This window comes from Rhipicephalus sanguineus, chromosome 7 (assembly GCF_013339695.2).
Source record: "Rhipicephalus sanguineus isolate Rsan-2018 chromosome 7, BIME_Rsan_1.4, whole genome shotgun sequence".
Classification (NCBI taxonomy): domain Eukaryota; kingdom Metazoa; phylum Arthropoda; class Arachnida; order Ixodida; family Ixodidae; genus Rhipicephalus; species Rhipicephalus sanguineus.
Window position 1 is genome coordinate 125,889,527 of NC_051182.1, and position 21,636 is coordinate 125,911,162.

Below are 21,636 nucleotides of genomic sequence, written 5' to 3' on the forward strand. Positions count from 1 at the left end.
AAGGAAAGGTTCCTTGGAATGTTAGGTCCGATTTCTCCGTTCGCATCATGGCAAGATAAAGACACCACGTTACCAAATGGGAAATTATCAGCGCTTTTTTTATGCACAGCTAATTAGCCAGCATGTTGGCGCTAATTGCCTGCGACAACAGACGCGACGGTCCTGTTCGTCTTTATAAGCTACGAAACATGCAAATCGCAATGCCTGAAAGGGCGCATCAGCTTCGCATGTGACACACCTTGAGAGTGGTATGGTCTGCAGTTTATTTCTGTTTCTATCTTCCTTTTTAAAATATATTTTCTTTATATTTAAATCTAACCATTGGAGGAATCAGTGCAATCATTTTGCTGGGTTAAAATGCATGTTTTTTCCAAGCCATGTTCTCTATTTGTCGCTTCACCTCTCATGTCGCGTAAAGAATTTTCACATCTCTAATATACGTCTCAAATAAAGAACCTCGCTTTAAAATACAAATCTCACGTTTCGGCTGCGTATACCCGCGTATTCACGATGCTTTGCAAAACACAACGGACAACGCCATGGGCTGTGAAAAATGACGAAAGTGGTGGTAGCAGCAGCATTAGCAACAACTACAACAAACAGCAAGTTATTGGACAGCACGAACACAACACGAAGAACCGAACGACAGGGTGTTTTCATGATGCGATGTTTCTTGTGCTTCATTTGGCGCCATTAAATATTCAGCTGTTTGACAACTTGTACGATCCGACCCACATAAACGCGGCACTTACAACCACTGTAACGACAAAGAGAACGGCGACTCATGAATTTCGGAAAAGACGGCTTTGACGTAGTCTACTTTTACATTTTTTTTAACGTCTAACATAACAACAGCTGTGACAACCAATAGCAGCAGCGAATACTGGCGTTGGCGTCGAAGCTTTGCTCTTGAAGCACATTCAGCTCCAACATTAACAATAGCAACAGCTACAGCAGTGGCATCAACGTCACCAGCCGTCACTCATCTGTTCACAGTGCAGTCACCGTGAACCGTATCTGCGTTTCCCAGGTTGTCATTCTTTCGCAAAACACCATTTCGAGCCGTCGCGTGCAATTTCTTTGTAATTTTTCGTTATTCCACTGCTGTTGTCTTTCCTTATTTTAAATGTTCCTTTTTGCTCAATGCGCTGTGTTATTCATCGAAACTTTACCGCCTTTTTTCTGCTTGTTCGTTGCATGCACTGCATTTACTTTTTCTTTTGCGTAGTTTGACCTGCTTTTGCTTCTGCCGTGCATCTCGCATTCATGTTTTAGCAACGTACTTGCTCACATTCCAATGCTATGCACGCGATCTTTGTCGCTTTGCCATCCAAAATAAAGAAAAGTAGAAGACTGCCGACGCGCCCTCCCGCTGCTAGTCGCAGCAATACCCGCGCGACAGCGCGCCTCTGTTCATTTAAGCCGTACACTCCTCGGTTTTCGACCCGGCTTTCGGATCGGCTATTTTGCGTCTCGCGTCATTACCCCCATTTTACGCACGCACCTATTGCTTCTTTGTTCCCTTCCTAGGGAAGGACTTCGGGGGAAACCAGGAAAATAAAAGCAAGAAGGCAGCAATCGACATACTACAAAGAAAACGTGTCGCAGACGACGAGAGGAGTCCAGGACAAAAGGATATTTCCAGACGACAGGAAAACGGTTCTCCCCTAAATGACGTAACAAAAAGAAAAAAAAATGGAGACGACACAGGCAAAAGTGCGTCTGAAGCAGTAGGCAGGAAGGAGAAAAAAGGGGAGCACTTTTCTCCCTTTTCGCGTCGCGTGATTCGAGTGAAGGAAAGAAGGATTTTTTTTTTGCGGGAAAGCTTAGATTGGGGATGAGGGTGAGGGTGTGTGGGGTGAGTGGCTGCGGAGGCGAAAATTGAATTCACTTGTCCCGGCTCCCTCAGCTGGCTGTCGTTTTGCGCGCAACGGAGGGACGGGAGAAAATTATCGATCTCTTCTAGAATTCGATTTTGATTAGTCTCTCTTTTGCTTCGGCGTGCTTATTACCTTTTGTTCCCGTATGCACGAAATTCGAGACCTAAAACGTTGTACAGCTTTAGTGTTTGGCTTAAACGTTAAAAAAAGAAGCTACGGTGGGGAGATTGAAAAGGGAGGGTGGGGGTGGCTTTATAGTGGGCAGCACAGGAGAGAAAGTGCAAGCAAGAAATTGGGGCGAGAAGTTTGGGGATAATAATTAGATAGTTAAAAAAAGAAAAAGAACGTAAAAGGATTAATAGCTGAAGGAAGATTATGGGATAGATACATCGAAACGCAATGCAAGTAAAAGAGGAGGGGGGGGGGGGGAAGCGTGTGTATTGAGGAGTGGAACATTAAAGTCCTCGACTTCGAGCAAGCTTAAAAGAAAGACACGGCATTTGTTCCACTATTTTCTTTCTTTTTGGTATTGAAGGTTTTGACCTTTCTTCCCCTCAGCACAATAAGAAAAAAAACGCGAATGCATACGTCACCACTTAAAATCAGAAAATTAAGTCATGGGACAAAGGTTTAGTGAAACAAAACGTAAGGCTCGTCTTACCTGTGGCTGGACATTGTCGTTCGCTTTGCAGTCCATAGCCCCATGGCTACTGAAGCTGGAGGTGACAATGAAAAATGGGAAATTGATGCCGCCTTTGTGAAAATGTAGAATGAGAAAGATTTAGAGCTAAGAAGGAGTCAACATTTGACCTTAGCGCGCTGAAAAGAGCATTAAGTGAAGGTGCCGCCTTAATTAAAATGGGAACATTAGCGAGACCACACAATCGATGTGATGAATAATTATGTTTTCAAAGACCGCAGGAAAGCACACGGGAATTAGGAAACGAAATAAAATTGAACGAGAGGAGAATTTAGCAAATGGAAGTTAAACTTTTTTCTGACAAAAATAGACACAGTTTTAGCGAGCGAGAAGTAGAGGAAGAAATTTAAAATGCAAATCCGGTGAGATTGCGCAAAGCGGGGCGACACAAGAGGCTGAAGAAATCAACGGCCATTAGGCGAAGCCAGGGCAGCGAATTTTTGTGTGTGTGTGTGTGTGTGTGTGTGTGTGTCTGCGCGTAAACACGGAGACTTGCCTGCGACAGCGCGCGGCTTAAGGTAACTTTCTTGGCCTTATGCAAATAACATAGTGAATTCTTTCGAGTCTCTCGAAGGAGCTACTTTTGTAGGTTGATTTTCGGGCGACAACGGCGTTACTATTTGCAAAACCCGTGTCGACATAGGTCACAAAAAACTCGAAATCGTGTCATGCTGCGGAAGTTTATACAAAACTGCAGTGAAATCAAGTCGCAAGCTGTAGAAAAAAGAATTAAGTACAAACCAACATTATCCAAGTACTAGTCTATACTGAGCGTGTACGTTGTTTGCTGTCACGTGAGAATAGCAAATCAGATTGAGTTTTGCTGGTCCTGCGAGGCTGGTCAGGTATTTGGAGTGGCAGCCAGCACGTCTGTGGGTGGTGCAATGAGAAAATTATTATTGTTTAAGAGTAGTCAACTAAGAGCCGCGTAACAATTTTATGAGTTATTCTTTCAAGCTTTTCACACACTGTAATGCAACTATATTGTGTGCCTGTCGATGTTAATAGAAACAGTTACATCTTGAAGATAAGAGACACATGTACACTAAAACAAAGGCAACAGGCGTCCATGAAGGCATTTTTCAAAATCTTCTAGGTTGTAAATGCAAAGCCGTTTTCAAGTCATCTTGAAATTGTTTCGTCTGTGGGCATTTCTTTCTCGGAAGGAGCTTTCTCGGAGAGATACGTAGCACGTGTGTACTGCTATGAATCGGCCACTCACGGTCTAGTGTTGCTTGACCACGCAGGAACGCTTAAACAAACGCTGTTCACGATACATACTTCAGCGCACCGTAGCGTGCATCTTTCCTAAATGAAACAGATGTCTCTGCTCGAATGTTTACGTTACGTCCGGCTATTAACCGTCATTTACGCGTCATGGCGCAGTGGACATACCTCTTAAACCCGCGTCACGCGCACAACTGCTCAACATACGCGAAGACGTCGATCCGCCTCGAAACGTTCAGTTCCAAGCTAAACGATTCGGTACATGAAGCTCCTCGCTGATTACTTCGCGTAATATCGATTCCCAAAGTGCGTGGGGTCTATCTGCCGGGACTTTATACAGCGATGGCTGTACCACGCCATGTCTCGCAAGGTCATTCATCGCGTCGCGATGACCTTGAGCCGTTCGGGAGAAAGTGCGGCACGTGTGACGTCAGACCATGTGATCAGCTGTGGAGAGGCGTCACAGCTGCGCTCGCTCGGAGCCTCACCGCTGTGGTACCGCGTGACTACACGCTAAGAAAAAAAATGGTGTCTCTTTCTCGCTGCCTGCGACTCTGACATGTATAACTCTTTTTAGTTGGTCACGTTGACTCTTCAAGAGAGTCAACGCAGGATGTTCTAAAAGAGAGTTAGCGTGCCTCTTTAAAGAGAGTTATGTATCCCTAGAGTCTCCTCGGGAGAGTCAATGTGACTCTCTAAAGAGAGTTATACATGTGTGAGTTACATGTCAAAGAGACACCATTTTTTTTTTCATAGAGTGTTGGCTAAGGCTTATAGGCTGCTTCGCCAACGCTTGGTAACTCAATCTTGCCATGAATGGCGCGCCCGCTGGGCCATCTGTGCGTGCACTTCAGCTCAAGCGAGTGGTCTTCTGGCGAGCGCCACTTCGTACTTAAATGTGTGCAGCCAGAGCCAAAGTTGTCACCATGGCTAGCTAATTCACGTACCGTAAGACCATCTTCGTCAGCATTCAAGAAACACAATAGAGACATACCATCAGACTTTAAGTGAACGCTAACTGTAATTAAGCACCGTGTGCATAGCCTTTTCTGAACCAAGCGAACATACCATTCGCTCTTGAGAACTAGCTTTACAAGAATTGAACCTCAGGCATTTTTAGCCCCGTGTTTTTGATAGCTCGCTCCAGTCCAGCCTGACACGTTGGGTTTCCTGCTGCTGATGTCAGTATTAAAGGAACTCGCGGAAGCGTTCGAAGCGCCAATATATATATTTCTTCGCCGTGGAACTACATCTGAAGCTGATAACACTGTTCGTCCTCAAAACGCATGATTCATCACGCGTAATAGACCAATGCTAGCGCGCAAATGCAAAGCTATTCCCATGGGTCTATTCAAGGTAAATGCACCGTTGAGACATGAAGTGAGGGATAAGGGTGTTGAGAATGAAAGAAAGATGAGCAAGGACAGGATGTTCTGGGCTCGAAATTGTCTACGTGTCATCTCGGTTCTAGGCAATCATTTATCCCACGCAGGTGTTTCACATAATTACTAAGACGCTCTGTTAGCGAAGCGTTCCTTGCTGACGTATCAATTTGTCTACCCGTCTCAGCACGTTCTTCCTAATTAGTTCTGTGCCAAAAATAAGAGCGCCGCGCCTATCAAAAGGCTTCTGCGCTGGCTTTTGTTTCACCTTATTTTGGTGCAGCTACACGTGCGGCGTAGTAGTTGTTGAGAAATAGCTTTTGCGTTGTCAGTAAAAAAAATAGTAATAAAAATCAATGAACTGAAGAAAACATGGCGGAACTTGTACGTGGAAGCAAAACAGCCAGCGAAGGGGCGGAAACAGAGCAGAAGTATCAGAGCAGACGACATATAACACCGGCACGCTGTTGTGGTGTCGTCTGCCTTCGCGCTCGGCATTCAACCGGAAACTAATTAATTTCCGGTAGACGAGGCTGGAACAAAAAGCGGAAGCCGCGAATACAAGAACGCCTATCCTTTCGCCTTTTGAGACAAAATGTAAAAATGTAACAATGGGGCTGCAAGCAGAGAAGCCGCCCGGAAAGAACGTGCGATGGGCGTGTCTGCCATTTTGTTTTTGTTGTTAGTCCTAACTTTCGGACAAAGGCTTCAGATGCACTGGCAAGAAAGGTAAAGGAAAAGCGCGAATGAAAATGGGAGAAACACTGTTCGGGGCCTGTCTTTTTGGGGTGAGCAATATCCGAATAAATGCAGGGACATGGCGGCGGAAAACGAAGCAAAAGCCAGTGGTGAGGACATTATTTATGCATCAGTGCCCCGCTGTTGGTGACGCGTTCTTGGCTTGGCTTGTTGGCGCGTCTCGGCTTCTCGCCTTCGATTCTGGCCGTGACGTGGCACATTCTGCCGTTCGGTAGCTTCGCACGATGGTAAAAATAAGGAAAAAAAGATGAAAGTGACGAATGAACAGGCGTAGAATGTGGGAATGCATCAAAGAAGACAGTAACGGATGGCAAGACAGAACAAAGGAATCGAGGAAAGCGGTAGAGAAATGGAAATAGGCGTGACTATCGGAGGAATCGTGAATAGCAACAGCGATAGAACGAATGAAGGTTGTTGTTCCCTCCTTTGTTCCTTATCACCAATTTCTTTTGTTCAAGACTTCTTGATTCCTTCTTTGAGACGATGGAAAACAAGAAAGAAGGAATGAAGGAAGCATGATGGATAGGCTAGGGAATGAATGTAGATTGTTGGAAACCACGGAATGAAGAGTACATAAAATAACGAAACGCGTGCAAATAGAGTCAAAAGATGGTTCGCACATTCTGTCGGGCCCTGGCAGTTCTATGCTGCGGTCCGGCTGAAACGTGATACATATGCGTGTATGAATGTTTTATGGAAACGCTCTACCCGCCCTCTGTTGGAGAGCCTAGGCGGGGTCCGGCTGGCAAACGACTACAACTGAGTTGCAGCAGCGGCTTGTAGCGCGAACGCTGTGCGTGTTCGCGTGCCTGGACACGAAAATGGGGCTTGCGTGGTTTCCAGGCTTGAACCTTCGAGGTCACCGAATAATTGCCGACTAAACTTTTCTTTCTGTGTGGCTTGTGCAGACGATTTCTTGTGCCCCGCGGATATAGCTGTTTGAATTCTTTCTTTTTGTCTTCTGCTTCTCGTCTGCTTTATTTTCCTTGCGTACTATTATCTGTACCCGAGAATTCGGTGCGCAGACGTGTAGTTATGGACAATTGAGATACGAAAGAGTTAGGCTTAACTGAAACGTGTTCTTTCGTTCTGGTTTTCATGAGCACGCTTAATGTAGGCATGGTTTCGGAGTACACGCTGAGATTGAAGCCTAAAATGTCTGGCAACCACATAATTAGTGTTCCGTGGTGGATCTCTCGATTTATGACAGGCGAAACTTGTTACACTCTGTAATTCCTTTTTCGCCATTTATTTGTCCACGACGGTACATACTTGAAATATTGGCTCATATTATGCTTATTAGAGGAGCTCCTATATACTACAGTTTCTAGCGGCTCGCTGCGTGCGTGGACCGAACGTATAGACCAAAAACAACAGTGGCCGCTGTCTCGCCATTGGCGGTTGCGGTGGCGCGCCTGTCGCGGCTGCTGACGTTGTCATATGGTGGTGTACCGATGGCGGAATAAAAGCACTCCGCCGGCAAACACGTGAAGAAGACGGGGAGAATTGCACACATGAGAAAGAAATTCTGTCTTTGCAAATATACATATACGGTGCATGACGGCGGCGACGGCGACGGCAAAATTCAGCCAAGATTGTCCATATAATTGCTATCGCAATAAAAGTTGGTGCCAAACGCGCGTTTCGCCATGCACTCGTTAGGGAACCGCTGAAGATGCTGACGCCGACGCATTGCCGATTCCGGCCGAAAACAACGTTCTCGGAAATGTCTCAGTGTACAATATAAAACTCCAAGCTTATACGCTTAGACAACTTCTACAGGAGAAAATGCAGCCGTCAGCTCCGCCGGCCACCCACCCACACATTGTGGAATGGTGTCGAGTACTTTAGAGGGAGATGATAATCTGCTTGTGTAAAGTGATGCAGAGAATATATATATATATATATATATATATATATATATATATATATATATATATATATATATATATATATATATATATATACCTGTGTAGGCCTTCTGGTTTTTTGTCTGTTTTTTTGTGCTGCAGACGTTAATCTGTACCCCAGCTATTACAACCCAACCGCACTTTAAATACCCGCCCGTGGTCTGTTCCTTGCACATACAAATCTCTGTCTAGAAAATCATAATGGAAAGGATATATGCGATTCGATACCTTTGTGCTACCCGCCACGGTGATCTATTGGGTATGGTGCTCGACTGCTGACCCGAAGGTCGCGGGATCGAATCCCGGCCACGGCGGCCAGGTATTCGATGGAGGCAAGAATGCTTGCCCGTGTACTTAGATTCAGGCGCACGTTAAAGAACCCCAGGTGGTCGGAATTTCCGGAGGCCTCCACTACGGCGTCTTTCATAATCATATCGTGGTTTTGGGATGTTAAACCACAACAGTTATTGTTATAGATATCTTTGTGCCGTCTGCTTGTTGCCGGCTGCTTCTTCTTGCGTACGGTAGTTTGTAACCGAAAGATTAAAACGCAGACCTGCTTTACGCACTTCTATGCTGGTTTTCTGTTTCTCATTGACTACGGAAGTATTCATTTCAGAAACTGCGAATGCAAAAAAAGTGCACCGTCTTCTTTAAAACTTCCTCTCTTCCGCTTATTACCTGAATCTTCTTTCTCCCGCGAAAAATAATTTGTAATCGAGAAATTAAGACGCGGGTTGTATACTTGATATATCCGTTAATTTTCTCTTTGGTTCTTGCAGAATTTGTATCCGAGAAATAATGCTGCGGAAGATTTATCTCTTTTGATCTTTTTTTTTTCTTCTGCTTTTCGTCTGCTTCGATTTCACGCAGACGATAATACATAATGGAGAAATCGGGACGCGGACTCATTCGAGAGGCGTGGTCGTTTTCAGTTTGTTCTTGAAGACGATAAACATTATCCGGGAAATTGGGAATGCAGGCTCGCTCTCCTGTTCATGCTTTTTCGTGTGTAATAAGACGTTCTAATCCCGCCTCTGCGAAATGCTGGCGTATAAGATTTAACGGACATTTCGGATGCACCAATAAATTGCGCTAGAATATGCGTTACTCAGTTTTTTGTATGTATTGCAATCTCGGCCACTGCGATGGCATTTCACGTCTGCGGAAGATGAGGAACTAGGAAAGAGCATATAATTAACTTCATAAAAGATGTGAGCGCAATATATCGGGCTCGGTTCGGCTGAGCGGCCAATTAGCGAAGAAATGAAAGGCGATGTTTCCGTTGCTGAAATTTGTGCAGCGCTTTTTTCTTTCCTCCAAGAAAGTTATCATGTGACCGGAAAAATCAGGCGATGATGATGACAGGAATAACAGTAATAACGATAACGATAATAAAAGTTGCATTTATAGGTGGGCAAGTTTGTTTGTTTTTTTTTCAAAAAGAAGTTTTGGAACAGCAACATGACCTTTTATCGTAACACATCGTGAAGATATACTTTAATTTTGCATTCACTGCGTACACTTCGATGACGGCTGCTACGTTTACGCTCGGAACTTCAAACCTTCCGACTGCACTTAACAGGTTTTTTATTCACTTAAACCACTGATTTGCCACACTACTTCCTTAGATTCACAGGATTAACATTATAAAAGAGATAGTGATCTTTACAATATTGCATTCGAGTAATACGCGACAAATATCGCAATACTGTTAGCGACGTTTATCGGGCCGCCTGTAAGGTATACGCGAAATGAAGGGTTAATGCTGCACGGGAAAATGCATCGCTAGCTTTTGAATATGGTCATATTCTTCAATGGTCGCGAAAACTGCGTTACGCCGCATGAAGGCAACGCTGCGTCAATACGGCTTTTGAAAACACCCTTAGACATTGTAAATCTTACACTGGGGTTTTAGGGCTGTGCTTTTTCAGTTGTCCGTTTGAGATGCCTTGTAGCACATGCCGAGTTTTCAAAACTGGTGAGAGGGAGAGATAGAAAGAAAGGAAAAGAGCAAAGAAAAGAGGGCAGGCTAACTAGACTTACATGCACTTTGATACCCTGCACTAGTGAAATGACAAAGAAGGATGAAAAAAGAGGTGGAAGTTAATAGAGAGAGGGGGAGAACAAAATTTACGGCTTCAAACGCTACGGGCTGTTGTCGTATTGGTGGCAGTGGTCACTACATATCGGAGCTTTCGCGGGAACAGGAGCGCGGGAGCGGGCCGCAAAGAAGAATTTCCGTATAGCATACTAAATAAGAAATAAGACAAGCACCGTGTAGTCCTATCTTGAAGAAGGCAGCGCTTCAAGATAACTGCGCGGTGCAGTTGTATATTGTGTAACGCAGGTGAACATAAAGCAAGACACAGGAATAGCCCACTTTCTATACGTTTCTTCATTTGTGTGTGTGTGTGTTATTTAGTGCTGTTTTCATCAAAATGCCACCGCCGTGGTGTAATGATAATGGTGCTTGGCTGCTGACCCGAAGGTCGTGGGATCGAATCCTGGCGGCGGCGACCACATTTCTATGGAGGAAAATGCTGGAGGTCCGTATCCTTGTAGTTAGATGCGCGTCAAAGAACTCGAGGTGGTCTAAATTTCCGGAGACCTCCAGCACGGCGTCTCTCATAATCATATCTTGCTTTTTGGGACCGAAAACGCCGACAATTAATAATATTTATCTTCAAAATGCAACGCGAACTCATCCAGCAAACCATCGTTCTGCAGTTGCATGACGTCGATTCATTCGTTTCAAATCCAGGGACCACGATGACGAGAGTTCGGTGTTCGACGCCGCGCGCAAGCTCAACGAGGTGACGGGCTTCAAGGGCCTGGGCCGATACTTCAAGCAGATCGCCCAGTCGGCGCGTTCCAGTCCCGCCGACACTGTCGACGACTTCCTCGGATGCGTCAACGTCCCGCTGGAGGTGAGTGAGAAAGGCTGTCTCCGGAATGCATACACGCTAACAAACCCTACCAACTAGCCCACCTTTCTGTCGTTGTGCAGCTCCGTACATATTTTACCGTATCGCATTTTATTTCAGTTCCGTATGTACTTGCTACCTGTCATTTCCCTCCGAAATCTGTGAAGACGGAGCTCTACGCGGCTCCTGTGTGAACTCTCGTTCTTTCCGTGCTTTACCACAGGCCGTAATGTACCGGGTAGTGGTACCAGCCCCGCAATCTGGCAGTTCAGTCTTAACGCGATAGCGTTAAAGAGCTCGTTTCGCAGAAATTCCGATGTCAGCGCCGGCGGCGTCAATGTTTGCGAGTGAAAAATATGTGATGTCCGCGAAGGACAATCCGAGATAGATGCCAATAAATAAATAATAAAAAATATTCGGGTTGACTGAAAATTGAACCCAGGCATTCTACGTGGAAGCGACGTATTCAACCACGGAGCCACGCCAGTGCTTGTCACTGCTTCGTAAAAAAAACGCTATAAAAATGTCATCTAGTAATTGGAGTCTCCTTAACGCATGCAATATTGCGTCGCAGAATCGCAAGATCGCACCAGGCTTCAAAACACGTGAAAGGCGCAACAAGTGAGTGGTTTGAAGGTGCCCACCCGTTACAAGGTGTGCAGCTGCGGATGCGTAGTGGGTACTTCGCCAGTTTGCAAAAACGAAGAATTATGGCGTAGTGGGCACTTCGCAACTGCACGTACAGTAGACATTCTACGATAGTTCGAAACGGTCAGTGTTACGCGCACAAGCGTTCCTTTCCTTGCGGTTGAAGGCGATGCGCATGGGGCCCGATTACGCTATCGCGTTCTACTCTTGAAGGCGAAGAGGAGATCAAGCGTCCTCCATGTTTTTTTTTATACTTTGGTATCGTTTTTCATGCTTTGGTATCGAATTCGTCACTCTAAAAGAACACCAGTTATCAGTCCTTCGAATTACGTGACCTTCCCAGGTCCTCGTTTTGTTCTCAATGTCAGATAGAATGTCGTCTACACTGGTTTGTTCTTTGTCCCATTCTGCGGTGTTCCGATGTTACTCGTCCCATTTTCCGTTCCATTGCGCCTTTTGTTCATAAAACAATGCAAATCACCGGTTCAAAACGCGTTTGCATTAGATAGTGAACAACCTTGCTACGATTTGGAACATGTCATTCATAAAGGTATTTAGCGCCAACGTATATATTTGTGTGCATATGTATGTGTTGGCAGATACATGTGTGCGCTTTTCGATTAACTTTTAGTTGGAAGTCTGCGCTGCGTCTTTGTCCTCTCGCTCGTCTTTTGTCATGCGTGGGCGCTCAATAACATTATGAATGAGATAGTGTCCAACTGCCAGGCATCAGGTGATCAAACCGCTTTGACTAGCTTTAAAGGGTGCCTGTATATTTCAGCGGCATGTGTTTTAAAGATGCCATTTAGCGCTGCACCAACGCTGTACAACCTACAAGTTTCGGAACAACAGAGATAGAGCTGATAAAAAATACAGCAACGATCAAGCACACTCAGCTCTGGAACAATGACACGTTCTTGGACCATGGACTGCCTGAGCATTTCATGGAGCGAAAGCACCTTTCAAATCTCTCAGAGTCGCCGGTTGCATTTAAATACTTCAGTTTGTTAAGCGCTGTGAAATGTTTTGTTTATACTCTGTATCTGTGGCGTACTGTGCGTACCACTTCATTCACCGAGAGGAACATGCTAGTCGCGCCGCGAGATAAACATCTCCAGTGTTCGTTATTAAATGAATTTCTCTCATCTCTCTTGCGAGCGAAGCACTTTATCGCGTGCCAGTGCTTGCCTTTTAGAATCGACCTCCGATGGTTTCCACCAAATATTTTTTAATGCATCCTTCATGCAGATTATCCTTGAAAATTTTCGTCAAACTGCTCTCATTGCACAGGACACCTGTCCGCCTTGGGTATACAGTAGTTACACTGCTTGGCTGTTGACCCGAAGGTCGCAGGTTCGATTCGGGGTGCGGCGGTCTCATTACGATGCAGGTGAAACGCCAGAGGCCCTTGTAATGTGCGATGTCGGTGCACGTTAAAGAACACCAGATGGTCGACATTTCCGAAACCGTCCACTATGGCGTGCTTCATAATCATATCGCGGTTTTTGTACGTAAAACCGCAGATATTATTATTGCTATTACACTAGAAGGCTGCAAAGAATTTCTGAATAAACTGATATCGATGAAAAGTAATGCGGTCTTTCAGCTTTTGCTTTCCTGGGTCGCTGATGGTGTAGAGATCCCTGTTATAGGATACTGCCCTCCTGAAGTCGCAGCACGTCTCCGCGCGAGTTTGCGAGAGCCCCTTAGTGAAGCCCCTCGCAATAAACCTCAGCACGCTTACGCCCTCGTTATTGAAGGGCTTCCTGCTCTCCATAGAGTGAGTGTCACCGCGTGTTTTCGCTAGGTTTTGGCCATTTGCATGCATTTCTCTCGCGCAGCGGTTCCGCACTTGTAAGAATGCTCGGGATGGATGACGCGTCGAAACTTGGACGTATTTCGACACACACGCACACGTACACGTACACGCCCACGTACACGCACATACGCACGCATACACTGACACACGCCTATGTACTCGCACACACAACACTCGCCCGCTCACGCACACGCACACAAGCGCGCAAGTACACACACACACGTACACATACGCGCACGTACACGTATCCGCACCCACGCATCCACACACGTACAACACACACACACACACACACACACACACACACACACACACACACACACACACACACACACACACACACACACACACACACACACACACACACACACACACACACACACCTTCTCTCCTCTAATTGCATAATTGCATACTGCCAGTCTTTATCCACCGATGTTTTTTTTTTTTTTTTTGCTGAAACCGCCAAAAATTAAACCAGCAATTGATTGTTTGTGAAAGTTGTCACCTTTTTATGAATGAATGAAAGAAATGAATCTCCGTCAGACGCGCGAAGATTATTTCGCCTTGAAAGGCAGTCATGCGTTCGCGAATTCCAAAACGCAATTGTTCTGTTGGCTTCTCCGCTATGAAGATGCATGCGAGGTGGTGCACGCTTTACAGGAGACATTATTGAATATCGCTACGGCTCGGACCTACACAGCACTTCCGCATAAGTATCGATTAAATTAAAATGAAATTGTAGCTATTCGCTAACATAATATCGTCGACGCCTCCGGAAACAGTTATTTTACTGATTACCACTGTCATGGCACACGAGGAATGGTTATTTATTCATTTGTTCTCATGACAAAAGTTCCGGCCAGTCCAAATAGAGCACTTTCGGATAATAGTTCCATGAATAATTTGCACTGCATATTTCGACCTCTTTACATAGCGTACCGTGGGCAGACGCACAAGACGTGCACTGCGGTCTCAGAAAAAGAAGGTAGAGGGTGTAACAAATACCTTGCGCTCTTGCGTGCTCCGGTGCCAATAAAGGCTGCGATTGCGTGCGACCGCGACTTGGCCGCAGGGGCCATTCTCCGAAATGGGCGGCGATTATGTCTCTTGCGGGGAGTGAGGCATTTTTTTTGCTTGTTCTTACTTTGTCTGCGGTCATATCCTTCTTTTTTCCAGCTTTCTTTAGCCTTCATCTCCCGTCACACTATGCCTAGTTGTCTTAATTACCCGCCACTCCCTCTAGATCATCCGATCTTGCCTAATACAACCTTTGTTGCCAGGGTAATGCCGAGAGATGATAGCGCCAATTTATGGCAAACACGAACGTTTTTCTAACGCCAGACGGTGCGTCAGAGACGATGCTGAACCGCCGTGCGCAGTTGTCCGTGAAGTATCATTTTATCGCGTATGCTGTGTAAGCAACTTGGCCAGAATTGTGTGCTTGTGGACGTAGTACTGTAGGGTGAGCTCTTGGCAGTGAACGGTCGATTGCCATGTCTTTTGCTTTAGTTTTTTTTTCAGTTTTACTGTTTCATTTCTTTATTAGATTCGAAGCATCTTATGGTGGAGTTCAATCCGGTGGTGGTGTGTTTCATTTCTTTATTAGATGCGAAGCATCTTATGGTGGAGATCAATCCGGTAGTGGTGGTAGTGGTGTGCGGCGTGACCACCCTTACTGCGCATGCGCAAGCCCTCTTCAAACACCCCCTCTCCACTCCTCCACTCCCCCTCTTCCCATCTCCCCCTCTCCACTCCCCCTCCTCGTTTATATAAAAGGCTCGCGTTAGGTCGTACACACACTGAGTCACTGCGCCGGCTGCGCCGGTGTCATGAGTTCCAACGTCAACGTCGGCGCCAGTTGCAGTAATACCCTAAGGCCTGCCGAGATCGCGGAGCAGCGGAAGGCTCGACGCGCCGAAGCGCAACGTAAACCTCGGCAAGCGGACGTCGAGCTCCGGGCTAGGGAAGCCCAGCGCAAACGGCAACGTCGGCGGGAAACTGCTGCGGATCAATCGCGGGCTCGACATGACGAAACGCTGCTTCGCATCGCCTCATGGTCCCCTTATCAGGAGATGGTGTAATTTTTGTTTATTTATTTTAGGGTCAAGACATGCCGGTGGGCTAGCTGGTACGCACTTTCAAACGCTTGAACAATCGTTTTCTTTGTCAACACGATAATCGGCTGCAGTTCAATATTCAGTTGGTTCACTGAGTTTGGGTTAGCCTATATATTTACTGGTGTTCTTAGAAGACATGTCGATCGTTTACGTCACACCACAAATATTCCTGTATTCCTAGTGACTTGTCACGTTTAACTCCAAGCGTGACCTAGTACTTGTTGCGTTCATGACGAAAGGCTAGCTGTCACAAACGTAAGAATTACCGGGTGTGCTGTGCGACGCGTTCAATCTGTAGAACATCCGATATCTTGTTAGAATGAGAGTATTTAGAGAACGACGTCTACTCACCGAATTCGAGAGCCTTTTTACTGCTTCTTCTGTGCGGTTGTGTTTTACTCTTGGGGGTGGGGGGGAGACTATGCGTCATAGCGAGTATTAAATACAGCCTTACTAAGTGCTGAAGAAATTATCTTTTTTTAAAGAAACGTATATATTCGGCTTACCAAGTTAAAAGGGGCAGTCGTCATCACCAAACGGAAACAATGTCTCTTTCATTAGTTTTTATTAAGCAAAGAAGATTACTTTTAAGGGTTCGTTTTCTTTGTTAGGCACAATATCGATGAGACCAATTTGGTCCACTTTACTTTCTTCACATTTCTATCCGCAAAGCATCTCCTGTACTTTCCCTGGCATTACTGGCTGTTAGGTCCGATTACTATTTGTTTTATTGTAATAAAAGAAATTAGCAGCCTATCCCCTATCGGACAAGCGAAGCTTGACGTACTAGTGCCTCACCTACTTCTTTTTTTCCCTTTCTTTCTTTCGTCATATCGAATTGCGCAACGCTCCCTCCTAACATTTTCCTCCCTCCATGCCGGGAACCGGACATTCACCCACATGCTTAGCAGCGCATATGAACGAACTGACGCGAGCTAGTTGGTACAAATCCATGGTGAAAAACAGAGCGACGTAGACACAGACACGGAGCAGCGCAACGTTTCTGTTGCTATAGGCAACAACGACGGTCATGCGTTCGTATCCAGGAGACAATGAAATGTGGCAGTGTGAAATTTGAAGTTACCTCGACGAAAGATCTGATCGGCCGTATCAGGAGCGGCTGGTCGCCGATATGCGCACGATCTAGATAGCATCGATCATTGGAAAAATGCGCACGAAAGTACGAGCGTAACCGGCGTACCTTGCAGGGCCGCGTTTCTGTACACCCGAACTTGGGTACACTCCCCGACGCTGGGTTTTTCGCGAATTACGCCGCCGCCGCCACCGAAATCTATAACTCATGAGAAGCTTCGCTTGAGAAAATACTTTACTTTGAGTTTGCGTTTTTAGTCGACAGGCGCGTATGCTAAAGCATCCTCGTGGTACTAAAAATCTTGCCTCATTAAAACCACTTCGCAGACTCACAGGAACGCTTTAGCGCGAGCTTAAAGATGGGAGAAACAGGGTGGCAGCTTCGTGTTGAAACCAGGCGCAAAGGCGTCGCCGTGTCGCGATCGACGCTGTATCCCTTGCATGAAGAGAGTGCACTTCACGTTGAAGTGCGCGCGTGTCGGGCTCTGAATTGACCGTCGGCGGCGGCACCGTCAATCACATTTTGGTGGTGGCTAATGTACAGCCCGAGCTCAAGAAATAGACTGAGAGTGAACGAACGAGGAAGCGAGAGATTTCTGAGTGGTCGAAAGTGCTAATGAGTGAGGGAGAGGTGCGAATAACGGCGAGAATGATTTGAAAAGAGTAAGAGAGTATGAAAGAACGAGAGGAATAGAGCATGATTTGAACGCTGCGAGTGCCACGTAGAGAGGGAGAGTGTGTTAGAGAGAAAGCGAGAGATGCTTCTTTGCAGCGTGGAGTGAGAAGAGTAACACGGGCACTTATGACTTTGCCTACGACACTTCAAAGGCGAAAGCCTTCGGGTCGTCTTAGGTAAATTTGTCAGTAGATTTGTTTTCTCAGTCGATTGTATTGATCAACCTCTGGCCCCCACTTCGATAGCTTTCAGCACCTAACGTGGCTTTGCACTATCTCCGGGATCGAGTTCCTAATGCATCGCAATCTTTCTGCACCTAACATTGCAGTGCCTTCGGGATCGGCGCGCCTTTGACTAAGCGACGAGGTCATGTGATGGCTTCATCATGCGATGTTACGTCATGTGACGTCATGACAACATCATCACATGATGATGACGTTTTTCATCGATCGTGTTACTTTTCGCGTTTCATGAGGTACCTAAGGCTGTTGCCTTTTTTCTTTTTATTAAATGTGCCTAAACAAAGGTTGGTGCTTAGGTGTGGCTCTGGCTACTCCTGTTCTCTGACATAATAATATGCATCATCAACTTGTCAGTAACCGTAAATCTACACAAATATTTACGCATGAAAATGCCCATTCACAATAGCAATTTTTTTCATACGTTATGGACGATGTAAGGCCGGCACATGACCCTAGTCGCAGGTTTAAGGGAGAGTGAAATACACTGACAGTGTGAGACATAAAGTGCACGACAGTGATTGAGCCAGGGATACACATTATATCAGAGAGAGAGAGAGAGAAGTAGAGAGATTCAAACAAAAGTGAATGAGCGTCAGTGAAAGCGAGGGGTAAGGGAGAGTGCGAGAGATGGCGCAGAATGGGTCGGGTGACAGATGGCCGTGCAGAGAAGGTAAATAAAGAAAAAGAAAGCCGAGGCGGTGGAGGTGCGGATGTCGATCTCATTCGTCGGCACCGCTGACATTTAAAAGGAGCCTACGATGCCACTCTTAGCAGCTACGCCGGCGTATAGCGAGCGAGCTGCCGACACCCGCAGCGGGCGCGTGGAAACCGCTGACGTGAGGGCGACGATGTGGAAAGAATGAGAGAGGGAAGGGAAGCTAGAGATAAGAGCGACAGGCGTTAGAGTAGGTAAACAACCTCGAGAGCCGGTTCGGCTTTTCGAATAGAGCCCGATAGAGGGCCCCAATGTCTTTCCATCCTTTCCTCGCAACGTTCACTTTGATTCCTGCGGCTCCTCGTGGTTTTGAAGTGGCGCTATTTAGCCTCGTCCTCGGATCTTTTATTGGTTCTTTTGCTTCTCCCGAGTGCGTTCTCACCAGAGACTCTTTCTTTTTTTTTTCTCCTTTTCTCTTCTGAACTTGGCCTCGCGTGCTATGTCGCTCCTTTCCCGTACCTTTCCGGCGCTTTTCCTTTTTGTTTCTTTTTTTTTCGCTCGCGACGGCCCACTCGAAAGAAAAAGACAGCTGTTTCTGACGCCGCTGGCTATGCGCTTGTACTTATTTTTTTTTTTTCTCTGTCTCGTTCATTCGTGTAGGTTGGCGTTACGAAAAGCGACGGTGGCGAGTGTGACGGCGCGTAGCGGAAGTAAGAGCAAGAAAAAAAAAGAAGTTTTGGGGAAAACGAGCAGTAGGGACGGGGAACAAAATGCGAAGGTTGGGTAAGAATGAAAGGAAATAGAGAATCGTGATAGCGCAAAGTGTGGGAGAAAAGGAAAAAAAGGTGGAACGGAAAGGGGCCGTGCAAGGCAAAAAATGGCGAAAGTAGGGAAATGATGTGAGTGAATTGGGGAAAGAAGGAATGCAACACGTGGATCGGCAATGCTTTGTTGGGTGCTTTTCAATGACGGTAAAAGCGCATAATGGGATATATCCTGAAAGGCGTCTGAGAGGAAGGTGAAGAAGACTACGTTCTTGCGTGGGCTGTGGTGAGGTTTCTTGCTGAGTCAGTGCTCACATTTCAACGTAGCAGTATAGACCAATATATAGAAAGGTTAGCTTAGACAAATACCTGCCATGCAACGAGCTACTCCATGTGACAGCAAAGGCGTTGTTGGTGTAGTTAAATTCGACAGTCATCTGCGAATACCTGTAAACTTTTGCTTCTCCCTGTGGGTGCGGGAGTGGTACACTCTATCCCTTATTCCATCTCTCATTCGACAGCTCTGCGATTTTCTTTCACTGCAGGGTAGTAATCCGGAGGTGCGTAGGGTTAACCTCCCTGCTTCTGGCCCTTCTCTCCGTATCTGTGCAATCCATTTTCCACGTACAGTCGTGAGAAATGTGAAAGAGAACACATACACGCTCAAAAGTGTTCATAAAACTAAATGTTCAAGTCGAGGGTTACCATTTGCAAATCGATACGTCAGGTGCTACTTCGCACATCGTGAGTAACCGGGGCTTAAGCGCGAACATGGTGTGAATTTTCATAATGCTCACTACTGCTCAAATGCGTTTACACAGGGCCCGATAAGATGCCTCATCACATAAAAAAAGGGAAGTGAAAATCAAGGGCTATGCGCATCTGCCTGCAGCACTGCAAAACCTTGGAGATAGATAACTTTTAATGATTACTCCGAAGTTGTTAGCCTGGTTGCCTGACATGATACTCTAGGTGTCGTTTTCGATTGTGGTATATACAATGATCAAATATACACACGAATAACACGTACAGTCATGCACATACATGTGAACAAAATAGATCTGACTGTCTGTGCCATCACTCAGTGAAACAAAGCTATCGGGAGGAAACGCCGACGCTGTCGGCAGGCGAGCTTCCTGTCATCATCATCACCTGACTACGCCCACTGCAGGGCAAAGGCCTCTCCCATGTTCGGCCAATCAACCCGGTCCTGTGCTTGCTGCTGCCAGGTTACACCCGCAAACTGCTTAATCTCATCTGCCCACCTAGCTTTCTGTTTGCCCCTCGCGCGCTTGCCTTCTTTTGGAATCCAGTCTGTTACTCTTAATGACCAGCGGCGGTTATTTTGCCTACGCGCTACATGCCCCGCCCATGTCCATTTCTTCTCGATTTCGACAAGCTGTCCTCAACACTCGTTTGTTCCCTGACTCGCTCTGCTCTCTTCTTGTCCCTTAATGTTACGCCTATTTTCCTTTCCATTGCCCGCTGCGTCCTCCTCAGTTTATGTTGAACCCTAATTGTAAGCCTCTAGGTTTCTGCTCCGTAGGTAAGTACCGGTAAGATGCAGCTGTTATATGATGAGCTTCTTGTAGACTTCGCTTTCTATCAAGTAAAAGCTAGCAGTTGTTCCGTGTACAAATACAACCGATGAGCGAAGCTCCTTAGAAATGGGACGTAAACGACTATGCTCCTTATCTCGCTGCTCGCTTTCATGAAGGCGGTAGGGTGGGGAGCGGGTGGGGAGAGCTTCTGCTGCGCTCGGTGGCGGGAACGACTGTGCGAGTGAGTGCGGCGCGCGCAGCGCAGGGACATGGAGACGCGTGCGAGCGGTGATGCGGCGGGGAGTTTCCACGGCGTCGAGGATACGCCGCACGCGCGCTCATTGTCTTTTTTGCGCCGACGCCGGGGGGGGGGGGGGGTGGAGGGGAGAGCGTCTGCCACCACCTTCGACAAAGCGCCCGTAGTGCGCTAGAATTATGGCTGTCACTTCAAATTCCACGACAAAGGTGGTGAAAGCGAAGACGACCATTATAACCAGATGTGCACAGAGCTTGTTTCTTTTAACCATGAATTTCTGGTGCGCTAGAACTAAACCACTCAAGGCCTAAACATTTCCTCATAAATCACCGGCCACTGCGACCCAAAGCAATGCTTAAAAGAAGGGAGCTTCAATGGTGACGGCGGGGTCACCATTGAAGGGTCACCATTTAGGAGCGAAGCTCCTTTTAGGAGCTTCGCTCCTAAAAAGCTGGTGACAGCGTCAGTGACAGCCGTCAGCTTGGAGAAGGGCGACAAAAGGGTCCTGGAAAAGCTAAATTGACAAAGTCCTCAGCTGTGTGAAGGAACTAGCTTTTTTGTGTGTGTTTCGTCACCCCTGCCGGGGTACGTCTTGGCGACTGCTTAAGCCCTTCAGTGTCCTGTCCTATCAGTGTCTCTTTTGCTCAACTCACTCTGCGTAGAGATGCGCGTCACTATGGGAACAGTGAAACCCCGTCACAATTTACACAATCGCTTTATGTGGCTACGCTCGTCTTGAAGGTCTGTGACCGGTCCTCATACAGAAATGTCTCATGTTGGCCTTTCTCTTTCTTCTTTCGGGGTTCTGTCTTTCCGTTGTTTCGCATTTTCCCTCTTCCACAATAAATTCCTTGCCCAATTCACAGGCACGTAAATATTTCCCCTTCAAAGGTAGTCACGTACTTGCAAGTTCCTTAAAGTAGTACTGACACAAAATTTTGAAGGCGAGACATACTGTGGGGTAGATTTGTGTGAACGCACACGCATTATCTACAAAAATTCGACGTATAATGCAACCTAAAACATCCTTAAAATCAAGGT

The 21,636-nt window shown here is 46.4% G+C and overlaps 1 protein-coding gene across 4 annotated transcripts in view; it reads left to right on the plus strand.

The window, feature by feature from the left end:
• Nucleotides 1-21,636, plus strand: part of LOC119399838 (BAI1-associated protein 3) — a 501,956-nt gene that overhangs the window by 401,028 nt on the left and 79,292 nt on the right. For all 4 annotated transcript variants that reach the window (XM_049417861.1, XM_049417862.1, XM_049417863.1 and 1 more), the window contains exon 8: nucleotides 10,623-10,788. In XM_049417861.1, the coding sequence (XP_049273818.1) occupies nucleotides 10,623-10,788 (166 nt within the window). The remainder of the gene's footprint in view (nucleotides 1-10,622; nucleotides 10,789-21,636) is intronic.